The sequence below is a fragment of the Lathamus discolor genome, chromosome 3 (assembly GCF_037157495.1).
Source record: "Lathamus discolor isolate bLatDis1 chromosome 3, bLatDis1.hap1, whole genome shotgun sequence".
Classification (NCBI taxonomy): Eukaryota; Metazoa; Chordata; class Aves; order Psittaciformes; family Psittacidae; genus Lathamus; species Lathamus discolor.
In genome coordinates this window covers 105,541,566-105,554,081 of record NC_088886.1, presented here as the reverse complement: position 1 = coordinate 105,554,081, position 12,516 = coordinate 105,541,566, and the positions used below count along the sequence as shown (strand labels likewise).

The 12,516-nt window shown below is 36.5% G+C and overlaps 1 protein-coding gene across 3 annotated transcripts in view; it reads left to right on the top strand.

The window, feature by feature from the left end:
- HERC4 (HECT and RLD domain containing E3 ubiquitin protein ligase 4) overlaps positions 1-12,516 on the top strand; it is a 38,756-nt gene that overhangs the window by 17,529 nt on the left and 8,711 nt on the right. For 2 of the 3 annotated variants that reach the window (XM_065670952.1, XM_065670953.1), the window contains exons 10-18: positions 52-128; positions 2,258-2,382; positions 2,896-2,955; positions 3,476-3,587; positions 3,912-4,101; positions 5,143-5,315; positions 6,883-6,999; positions 9,582-9,605; positions 10,083-10,181. In XM_065670952.1, the coding sequence (XP_065527024.1) occupies positions 52-128; positions 2,258-2,382; positions 2,896-2,955; positions 3,476-3,587; positions 3,912-4,101; positions 5,143-5,315; positions 6,883-6,999; positions 9,582-9,605; positions 10,083-10,181 (977 nt within the window). The remainder of the gene's footprint in view (positions 1-51; positions 129-2,257; positions 2,383-2,895; positions 2,956-3,475; positions 3,588-3,911; positions 4,102-5,142; positions 5,316-6,882; positions 7,000-9,581; positions 9,606-10,082; positions 10,182-12,516) is intronic. The other variant, XM_065670954.1, reaches the window with a different exon arrangement.

The window sequence follows — 12,516 nt, the reverse complement described above, 5'->3', positions numbered from 1 at the left end:
CGTTTCTCAAATTCATGTTTTCACAGTTGCATGTGTTTATTCTTATTGCAGACAGTGAGGAGTATTATTGTGTAAAGAGAATTTTCTCTGGTGGGGACCAAAGTTTTGCACACTACTTTTATCCACAGGTAACAAGTTAAATATACTTGGGTTTCAAAGTCTGTCAAGAATTAAATTTTAGGGTTTTTCTGATGCATTTTTAGATTTTCATATTGAAGATGCATGACAGTGCTATAAAGCTCATTAGAACAGTGTGGAAGTGCAAGACACTTAAGTCAGTTTAGCAGTTGGAGGACATGCATACACTTACTGTTAGCTGTTAGTAAGCTCTTGAGGCTTTTTGGCATAAGCTTTTTTCTTGAGTGATAGATGCATGCACTTCTTTTCCTTTCACTAAAGAAAAGGTGATTGAATAGTTGATTTGCCTCTGCCTAGTCCTCCTCAGTAACCCTTGACTGCAGCTTTGTTGTCTTCTCTGCAGTTATGTTAGCATACCACAATGATGAGAGAAGGAATAGAATTTTTTGCAAAAAAAAAAAAAGTAGGTGGTGACATAGTTTCTTATGTGATAGTTTTATGCTGGTGTTTAAGTTTTAAATGGACAAGAATTGATCTTTTAAATTCCAGTATGGAAAAAAAATCTGAAAGGACTTTACAGTAAAAATGGCAATGAGAGAGTGTGGTGGAGGCAAAACACCGTTAGAGGGTGAGTTGGGAGGAAAAAACAAGAGCAAGATACATAGGGCTGTTTCCAGTATAGTGCAGCAGATACTAGAGTGTAGGGATTAATGAAGCATCAAGAGTTGAGTATGAGAAGTGAAAACTGAATTTGGGCATGAAGGAAAGCAGGTTTTGGTGGGTAACATGTTCGTTGACAAGAAAAACTGAGTATGGGTCAGACTTGCGGCAGCTCTTTGCTTCCACAGTCTCTTCTGGTTGCACAGAATCAACAAATTTTCTAGTTTGTGTGTTTTGTTTTGGTTTGGTTTTCTTGTTTGGTTGGTTTGTGTGTGTGTGTTTATTTTTCTTTTTAAATTCTGACCGAGTTGTGGTAACTATTGTTGTACTTGAGAGAAGCTTGTTTAGCAGGTGTAGGCTGGAAAAATTACTGATAATATAGGCTCAAAACTTCTCTATTAAAACTCCTTTCTTCTGTGCTGTTTTCATCATTATTGAAGTAGATTCTGACTGGCTGATTGAGGTGACCTGGAGACTATGAATGCAGTTATTGTGACTTGTTTCAGAAAGTATTAGCAATAAATCAACTTTACTGCAAAAATGTCCCTTTTAGTACTCTTTGGTAATTTTTATGGAATTATTTCGAAGTTATGCAAGCACTGTACTCCTGGGACTTGTGTGCTCTTGCCAGTTAAGGGGTCTCAGCCAAAATCTGTTTTGTCAAGTTAGTTTTTGAGCAGCTCTGCTCACTGAGTTGTTTCACTGTGGGTTTAAATGGCACTTTGGTTGAACACAAGGGAAACATCAAGAGGATTTCTCATCCTGATCCTGTAGGATGGGATCAGAAGTACTCATTTTTGGCAACAGCTAAAATGTCATCGTTATACAGAGTCACCTATGTTAGACTCCATCCTCAGGATAAATATGTTTCCTTTTACTAGTTTAATGTTATTTTTGGTGCTATTTGCCATCACTTTTTGAACCATTGCTCCTACTTAAAAGGATGATCTAGGTTTTGCTCCTCTTTACTATTAGAAGTCTTGCTGGAATTCATTTGGTATGAGCTGCACATCAAAATGCAGCTCATCTGATGATGATGCAGTGAATGTTCAGAGAAAAATGATTCATTCTCAGAGGAGTCTGATGGAAGTGGGGTGGGAGAGCAGCTGTCCAAAAAATCGAATGGCTCCTTTTTGCATGCTCACAGCTTAAAAGTGAGCTAAATGGCTCATAGTGACTAGGGAGAGGAGATGCTTGCTACTCTGCCTAAAGCTTGTTTAGGGTTCATTAAATAGAAAAGTTCATTAAGTAGAAATAGTGTATGTTTAGGGAGTTTACCGTTAAATAAGCTATAATGTGAATTAACATACTAATCTAGATGGTTTTAGTGTATGCTCTGTTTTTGTAGTGAGTGCAGAACTGCTAGAATACAGTAAGTTTATCCTTGGGCTTATTTCACAGTAATAGTCTGTATAGGCAAATAGTTGGTCAGTGAAGAGATGAAGAGCTTAACCACAAGATTTATTTTTCTGAAATCAGTTTTGTGTGCATGATTCTCTACGCTTTCTTTAAAATTTAGAACATGGTGCCATCAGATGATTTTAGGTATCCTGACCTTTTGAAGCAGATCTGGACTGTGAATGAAACGTTTATTCAAAGATTGCTGACTTTCCCATCTGGAAGACTTCCAGTAGAGATAGCTAAGTAAGTGAATTTGAGGAAAGAAGTTGTCTTTTAATTTTACTTACAAGTTGGGCATTACCGGGGCTTTTTACGTGCATAGAAAACCCGGTTTTAATTACTGATTTTTATTACATACAGAGCTTTTGCTGTGCTTTCATTGTCAAGTTGTTTAGCTCCTTTAGTCGTTGTCATCCCTCTCACAGTTCAGATGAATATATAAGGTTAAATTAGGTATCTAGCTGCACATTGAAAAATAACAGTACATGTAAAGGAATGGGAAAACAACTCAAAGATTATTGCTTCTACTTTAATGAAGGGAGATGCAAAGAAAAAATTCCAAGATTTGCTTTGATTCGAGCTGTTTTAAGCATTGAGTCTGGAGTGGAGGTTCTGCGTAGTGTTGTTTAGTCAAATTGAAGTCAGAGTTTCGCCTTTGTACAATGTTATTTTTTAGGGATTAAATACAGTTTTTATTGCAAATGCTAATTTGTAAAAAGAAAACAAATGTGAATTATTTCATGTGAACAATTTCAGTGAAATTGATGGAACATTCTCCTCAGCTGGGTGTCTGAATGGGAGTTTTTTGGCTTTGAGGTAAGTGGTGAAGCTTTTAAACAAAGTATACCTGTGACAGAATTAATGGTAGCTACCTTCCTAGTGTCTATTGTTTTCAATTGTAACACTTTCCCGGTATTTTCTTATCTGTTACTCTAATACCCAAAGTTTAAACTTCGCGTTTCTTTACAGCCATATGGTTTGTCAGCTGGCCTAAAATGCAGCATGTCTCATGCCAGTTTGGAAGTGTGTGCTACCTGGCTGTTACCATGTAAGCCAGCAAAACTCATTACTTCTCCGACATAGGCAGTGTATAATTCAGGGAGAATATATTGCACAGTCTGGTTTAGATCCTAATGTTTTTACATGATTGTCTTGCAGTTAGAGGAAATTTTTTTCAGTTGCTTCAAAGGTTATGTAGAAAATGGAAGTCTGATACTGTGATCTCATGTTTTAATTGCATAGTAGGGCTAAAAATTCAAGGTGAGGAAAATTCTTGAGTTGCTGAGAACATAGGATTCAGTCTTTTTCTCTGGATATTTTTTTTTTCCCCTTGCAGCAATGATGATCATTACAAAACCAGCACTAAATTCTCAGGGGTTGATATGAATGCTGCTAGACTACTATTTCACAAACTTATACAGCCTGACCACTCTCACATATCCCAACAGGTTTGTGCTGCATGTTTTCCTTAGTTTTGGGATTAGCTTTCTGTGTTACATTTATCAAAAAATACCATCATTATGCTTGCTCTGACCCTTTTAATAACTTTATTTGATCAATAATATATCAACTGCAAATATGTAAATCTGTATTGTGTTGTCAGGTAGCACATCAGCATATTATAATATTTAATACACTGTCTGCTTTCTAAATGTATAGCAGTCTAATTTAAACTCTTGATGATTGTTTTCTTGATTATTATTTATCTAGGTGGGCATCTGTTTAAATTCACAATTGCATTAAAATAAACAGAACTTTATTATGTGCTGTAGGTGGCAGCTAGTTTGGAAAAGAATCTTATTCCCAAATTGACCAGCTCCTTACCAGATGTTGAAGCTTTGAGGCTGTATCTCACTCTACCAGAATGCCCACTGATGAGTGATGCAAACAATTTCACAACATTAGCTATTCCTTTTGGGACAGCTATTCTGAACCTAGAAAAAGCTCCTCTGAAAGTTCTTGGTAAGAAAATGAATTCTTTACTGTTAAAACTAAGGATCTCCAGGAAAAAAAAACCTTACAGAAATTCCGTCAGGGAAGACATGGTCTCAGCAACACCTGCTGTGTATTTACAGCTGCGTAGAATTCCCCAATGAGAAAGTTAAGGGTTAACATTGCTTGGTATGTAAGTTAACACCTGTTGTTTTCCTTGTGGGTGAGTTAACTGGCCATCCATATGAATTCATCTGGTGGTGTAATTTTTGGACTGATCCCATCTGGGAGGAATTAAACTGTGTAGTTCGGTGAATTTAATATGTGATTTGCATTTTAAAGTGAAAATTATGTGGTCAAACAGCTAACAAGCTCTAAGCAATTTACAGAAGTGTTACAGAGCAGATGTTACATCTATCTTTGTTTTGACTATAGTGCTTGTTTTGATGCTTCATATTTTCTCACTGATCCTAAGTTGTTTTAACTCTATATCCTAACATCTTACTGTGACTCCTCTCACCTGAAATTCTGCTTAAAGAATTGAGGCTTAAGAATATTAAGAAAATATCAATTAAAAATCCTTTTTAATTGATACCTGTTTGAGAGGGTACTTCCTTATTCCTCAATTATTTTTTTGCCATGTAACCCATTTCTTGTGTTTTTCAGTAGCTTTTTGTGAGGATAAAGAGCTTGTCTGCTGTAAAGAAAAGCAAATGGATAATGCCTTTGAACTGTAGATTCTTTTCCATGGCTTTCCATTGCTCTCAGGACTATATGCTTAAGTCAGAGTTTCACAGTTTGAGCCATCTGCTTTTATGTCAGATGTTATTTCATGATGCTGTCGTGTACTCAAGATGAACAGACTTATTTTAAAGAGTTGGTGTATAACAGTAGAGTGTTTGAATAGAGGTTTCATTATTTATACAGAGTAGTTTGCTGCTTAAAGTCTGCACCAGTCTTGCTGTGTTACTTGTTGCTTTCTAGCAAAACATGGGTTTTAGTTAAAGGGATAGCAAAACATAGTGTCATAATGGCAAGCACTGAGTTTGTATATTCACCATTTGTTTACAGAAAATTGGTGGTCTGTACTTGAACCTCCCTTGTTCCTCAAGATAGTAGAACTCTACAAGGATGTTGTGGTGCACCTTTTGAAATTGTGCAAGATGGGCATTCCAGCTTCTGAAAGAAGAATACTTACCAATTTTCTACACACGGCTTTCAGAGTTCTGGAAATACTGCACAGAGTATGTTGACATCAATTTTAACCAATTACTTATCTGTTTGCTGTGTAGTTGTTTAAAAAAGTTAATTTACTAAGGAGTTTTAAGTACATAGACTTGCATCTACAGAGATATTTATAGTTCTTCCATCTGGACCTATGAGCCATTGGAATTCTGGATTCCAATGTGACATGATGATGGAATTACCTGTTTTCTTGGGAGCACAGACTGACCCAGTCAGTTACATCTGTGAGGATATGTTGGAAAGAATTGCCTCTCAAAGTTGAAATAGTAGCAAGATCAGGAATGGAAGATAAGAGCAAACTATATTTTGAACAAGAAAGATGTGTACAATATTACCAAGACATTTATTTTCTGATTTGTTTGTTCAGTTTGTTAGTATTGTAACTTCATTAATGAAAACAACCGAATTTATGAACTTTGATCAAAAATAAAAATCATTTGGAGTAACCAGACTGTGCACATCAGAGCGACTGTCTAATGGCTGCTGAGGTTTCCCCTTGCACCCCTTATATTCTTCCCTCTGTAGTTTATTTTGAAATTTTGTATTTATAATGTTGAAAGAATGTAGTAATAGTTAACTTTGTACTACCCTGCTGCAAAACCACTTATATTCTTCCAAACTTAACAATTAGCTGGTATGGACTAAAGAGGTAAAAATGGGGTGATATATTTGGTGTGTTTCACATATTTAATATCTGGTGGTTTGGGTGGTGGTGGAGAATGGGAGGGACGATGCTTGAGAAAAGTAGGCTTGGGTTATCTAGTTATAAAGGCAGAACTGGTGATCTTGCTGTTTTGGCAGTTAACAGTGCTTAACAGGACTTGGGAAAAGAAGCATATGTTAGTAAAGTGTGGATACTTCTGGATTAAAACTACACTGTAGAGACAAACTTTTCTAGAAAGCTATTTTTCCACTTCTCTTTCTAAGCTTAATGTTTTTAAATGGAAACTGTTCCTCTGGTCACAGTAATAGAAATAGTATTCATACTGTAATTAAGAATAGAGTTCTTGAATCATAGTTCTTAAACTTGTGCAAATACAGGAACAAGTATTTTTATCCATTATATATGTGAATATGTATATTCATCACTGTTCCTGTGAGGTCATATGATGCTTCAAAGTGTCTTAGAATCACAGAATTGTAGAATAGTCAGGGTTGGAAAGGACCTTAAGATCATCCAGTTCCAACCCCACTACTATGGATAGGGGCACCTTCGACTAGATCATGTCGCTCAAGGCCCCATCCATTCTGGCCTCAAACACTGTCAGGGATAGAGCATTCACCACTTCTTTGGACAGCCTGTTCCAGTGCCTCACAGCACTGTGTTGTGTGGCATTGTGTGCTCTGTTAATATACTTTTCTTTAAATCTTTTCTTTGATATTTTGAATAATTAATGTATCCATGTCTTCAACACTGTTCTCTGCATTTTGGTAGGCACTATTGGTTTTTCTATAAGTTTTTTAGTAGCTGTGTCTGTGGTTGGTGTATCAAATGCTTGAAAAACATGACGAATGTTCTTTTCAAAACTGTTATACAAAGCACTAATAACAAACTGCACTTCTTAGGTAAATGAAAGAGGACAAGTTATACAGTATGACCGATTTTACATTCATGAGATACAAGATTTGATAGATATCAGAAATGACTATGTCAACTGGGTCCAGCAGCAGGTATTTGGAATGGTAAGTTGTGTTAGGTTTTATTTGGGGTTTTTTTTGTTGAGTTTTTTCCCTTTATTTTGTTTTGGTTTTTTTCTCTGTAGAGAAGTCTGGTTTTTTTCTTCACAGATCACTGGTGCTGGACAGACGCATGTCAGGTACTAGCAAAGAAAGAATTGGTAAATAGGCGTGCTTCTTGTAGGGCATTATTCTTGGTACTGACACTGATCAACATGTTCAATTAAAAAGCTATTTAGAATGCTGTTACTTGAGACTTGCCATGTCAAAAAAAGTTAGGAAAGCAATAATTCATGATAGCAAAACACCCAGGTAATCTGAATTACTGTATAAGATAGGTTCTGTTATTGAGAAAGCTGAAACTATCTTGGAAAACTAAGTTCACAAGCATAATAGGGAGTTACAGGGGATGAATAACTAGACAGACATCCTAGCTGGGGGAGTGAGTGAGTGAGTGGCTCTGTGGTGCTTAGTTGCTGCTGGGGTTAAGCCATGATATTAACAGTTTTCTACTGTGAGTATAACAAGAACAGAGGTAATTAATTCCTGGATCTGTAAACAGAAGAGTGGTGAGTGGGATTGAATTAATGACTGTACAGAGAATTAGTGAGTTGGATAGGAATTTGCTACACAGTTCTTTGACTTATGCTTTGGAAGAATATTGATAAAGTTAATATGCTTTCTCTAGCCGCATAAGTTTAAAGTTTTTGCAGCAGTACCTGGCAGGTGCTGAGCATGGGAGACCTACTTCTGGATTTTATGAGTACAAAGCAAGTGTTGCCATCTCCCAGAGAATTAAAATTGTAAAGTAACAAAAGCAGGAAGACTGGGGAGTGTAAACAAATAATGAGTCAGTATTGACAGTCATGACAGACATTTGTTTCCATCAGAGTTGTCTGAAGACGTAACCAGTGTGTGATATAAACCGGTGTTGATAGCTAAGAGGGGTGGTACACTAAATGAGATGTAGAAGCTAGGGATAAGCGTTGCAGGGCCTTGGAATTAGAGACAGGCCATATATTTGGAACAGAGAAGCATGTGCCTATGAAGGATACAGAAGTGATGCCATTTAAAAATAATGATCTTTGTAACTGCTTTAACCCAAATTGCATGTTGTAATTGGGGAACAAAATACTGAATATGGGAAAATGAGAACTGGAAAATTGCCTTATAATGAAAGTCTTAAACACCATTTGTTATTTAAATCTGAAGATTGAACCTGACATTACTGTGAAAATACTAGGTACTAAATTTCCTTTTAATCATCATTATTTTGTCATTCATTTGTGTAGTTTCAAGTTTAGCAGAAAACGTTACTCTGATTTATGATAGGACTGGAAAAAAAAATCCATGGCCTTAGTCAGATCTCCTTCCTAAATGGTTTTGATGGCCTTATTCTGCCTTCATATCAGCTAGTTTCCTGTGTTCTTGCTTTTAAAATTACAAGAAACCCTACTTGCCTATTGAAACAGTAATAATAAATTAACATTTCATTTGCTGGTCTAATTTCTGCTGTCATTACTTGAGGCAAAACTGTTTGCTCAGTTCCTTAATTAAAATGTGGAGGGTAAAATATAGAAGAAGAGAGAACCTGAGAAGTATTCAGAGTATTCTCAGAGAGAAACTTGGAAGAAAAAAACCTTTTATTCTTTCAACAAGAGAAAAGGGGGCGGGGGGGAACAAAGGTACAAAATAATGGAACTATTGATTTGAAGAGGTATTCTTGAGATATAGCTTAAAGGAATTGAGAAAAAATATTTGAATTAGAAATAAATAATGGTATATACAGTAGGAGTGCAAAATTGCATAAATCTGTGATGAGTTTGATAATCAAATCTGATACTTCTTGTAGGAATTAAGGATACAAAGTATTCTGGCCATCTTTCTCTGAGCCATGGATGCCTAGATATTTAACTTGTTAGTCCTATATATATAGTCAAAGTATTAGTTTGTCATTACTTTTTATTCTGTTTTTTCTCTGCTTGCTAGGTAGAAACAAACTTAGCTTTCAGCGGAGGATAAGGAGGGTACAGCGCCAGATGGATAACTTAGTTTCTCGGCTTGTTGTGGAAGTCTCCACACAGTCCCACTTATATATATTGGCCTGTCTCAAATTTCAAGAGTCAATTTGTTTTCTTATACATTATAGACGAAAATAATTCTTCAGACTTCATGGTAAAGTGGTGGGGTTCCTTTGTGGTTTTAAATTTTTACTCATTCAAAATATTTGGCGTTTTGGTTGACATACTATAGTCATCTGAGACTGAATACACATAGATGAATGCAAATGTAATTTATTAGTGCATGGAAGTAAACATTTGAAATCTTTACTTTTTACAACCAAGAAAACACAATACTTCAATGGTCTTTTTTTCTGAGGGCTGATACAAAAGGTGTCAAAAAGGCATGGTTGTACTTGGTAGATTAATTAGAATGTTTATGGTTGATACTTCTCAGTAAACTTTCTCTTGGGGGGAAATCTGTAGATAACTATTTTTATTTCTACATCAGAGATGAATAATTAATGCAGACACTAATGCTGCTTTTTCATCTTAATTATTGCTACCTTTGTGCAAATGCTGTCATAGGATGTCAACCATGGATTAACTGAGGTAAGATTGGTTGCAGTCTGATTTCTTTTGCAAAATGTAAGGAAATCAGAAATATGAATGTCAAGGATTGTCTTGTGTGTTCTGCTGGGCGTAAAGCTCTTGGTTAGCACAGCTGTAATCTGAAAATGTTTTTGTGGGGCAAAAATATGTAATTCTTTGTACTGTAAATGTAGAGCGGCATTTGAAAACAAGGACTACTTTGATATACCCACTAGCTATGATAAAAGTTCTGAAATTAATATATATTGAGTGTGGTGTTTGCGTGTGGGTTGGTTTTTGTTTTGTTAGCTAAAGTATTAAATATTTGAAAATCTACCTAATTTTCCTAAGATGCTTTTGTCTTTCATTGATGATGAGTAAAGATTTTTTTTCTTTGTAGTAAAATTTGTTTTAAATGAGCACTATTTTAATGGCTTCTTTAACTATAATTGTGTTTTTTAAATAAGCAGAGATATGACACAGTTCTTTCCATTGTAGTTAACAGATATTCCTGTTACAATTTGCACATACCCATTTGTATTTGATGCCCAGGCAAAGACAACTCTCCTACAAACAGATGCAGTCATACAGATGCAGGTAAGAGTCCGTTTTTAATGTTGTGAATATTAGTTAGTTTACTAGTTGGGGGCTTTGGGATGTTCCTGGTGTTGGTGGATTTTGTTTGTTTCTTTTCTTTGTTTGAACCCTCTGTAATCTCTTCTCTGTAAGAACGATGGATCTAGTTTTAATCTTGGGGTGTGTACATGATAGAAGTTAATGGCTTTGTGGGTTTGAGATCTCAAGATTGTTTATTAATTGTATGATTTTCTAAGGAACTTCTTTTTCCTTCATGAAGGAGAGGGCTTTTTTTGAGGTGTTAACAACCCATAGTACATGTGTAAAAAAAAGAAAAAAAAAAAACAACACTAAAGGCAAACAAACCGCCAACCTACAAAAAAAACCCAACCACCACCCCCAACCAAAAAAAAACAACCCCACCTCCCATATGTGCAGACTTTAAATTGTAAATATGTGTAGAGCCTGAACCTGGAAGTCTATCTGTCTTGCTAGAGGCAGCAGCCAGTTGCAGTTAATTTTAATTTCTTCTCTTGATGGGACTTACGAGCTATTGCTGTTCTTAAGATTAGTTAGTATCAGAGAGCAATATATTGGAACCACGTGAATATCTAGTGCACACCTAATTTCTTATTTCATCTGTCATAACCACCCTCAGGGTGCTGCTGAACTCTGAAATCTGATCAGTGTCTGCAGGGCAGTTGAAAGGAAGCTTATCTTGAAAATCTAGCATCTACCTGGGACAGTGGGAGGAGGTTCCCTGATCTTGCAATTTACAATAGTTTTTTGGCTCTTTTCCTGTTAAATGTAATTATATGTTACTCCTAATTTGTTCACTTCTGTTTCAACTAGAGACTTTTCTAGAGATACTTCATACAAATAATTCTGTATCTTGACCCATATCTATTGTCTAGAGGTAGATGCACTAGACAGCCCTAAAGTAGCTGAGAATAGCTATGTGTTTTCATGATTTTATTGGTAGAACTGAGACCAGTGGTGAGCTATTCTTTTGTTCAATGTTTGGAATTTTTTATATATATATATATATATAATCCATATCTGTTCAGTTGCTGTAAAGGTATAATAAATCATATTCTTAAAGGAAAGGAAGAATGAAGGGAGGCTACTGCAAAAGTAACAGCAGTAAAAGCAGCATTCCTTCCCCCCACACCATGTTTAGAATGTTTAACGTAATAAAACTTATTGTTCTGAGTCTGAAATTAAATAGAAAGTCATGCTCAAGTAATGAGCTCATTAGGAAAAGTGCTAGCTCGCTTTTGTAGTTCATAATAAACATAGTTTCTTATGCCTTTAAAAGCATATATACATGGTTAACACGAATGTTTGCTGAATTCAAGGAAATGTTCACACTGGGTTTTCCAACAAGCAATTACATAGTGTTAAAATACACAAACTTTCAAGAGCCCTGGGTTGTGTTCAGAACATTTGCAGCAGTGTTTAGTTCTTGAACAGCTAATACAAAAATTAAAATACAAATTAAATATATGAGTAATCACTTTTCATTCTGTGAATTAGCTTTTAATGGATGTTTTAATGTCAGATTTATGTCAAATAGCTTATTCTTCATTAGATGAAGTGCAGTGGGTTTTTTCTTCTGTTTGTTACCAAAAGTATTTTGACTGGAATGTCCAAAACATCCAGAGGAACCTTGACACGCTTGTGAGGTGGGCTGATGCCAACCTTATGAAGTTTAACTGTGATAAGTGCAAGGTCCTATACCTGGGTCGGAGCAATCCCAGGCACAGCTACAGGTTGGGCAGAGAAGAGATTCAGAGCAGCCCTGCGGAGAAGGACTTGGGTCGATGAGAAAATGAAAAATGAGAAAATGAACTTGAGCTGGCTTCAGTGCGCTCGCAGCCCAGAAAGCCAAACGTATCCTGGGCTGCTCTCGTGAGACCTCACTTGGAGTATTGTGTGCAGTTCTGGTGTCCTCGACATAAAAAAGACACGGAACAGTTAGAACAAGTCCAGAGGAGGGCCATGAGGCTAATCAGGGGACTGGAGCACTTCCCGTATGAAGATAGGCTGGGAAAGTTGGGGCTGTTCAACCTGGAGAAGAGAAGGCTGCGTGGAGACCTCATAGCAGCCTTCAAGTATCTAAAGGGGGCCTATAGGGATGCTGGGGAGGGATTCTTCATTAGGGACTGTAGTGGCAGGACAAGGGGTAATGGGTTAAAACTTAAACAGAGGAAGTTTAGATTGGATATAAGGAGGAAATTCTTCCCTGTAAGGGTGGTGAAGCACTGGAATGGGTTGCCCAGGGAGGTTGTGAGTGCTCCATCCCTGGCAGTGTTCAAGGCTAGGTTGGACAAAGCCTTGGGTGAGATGGTTTAGT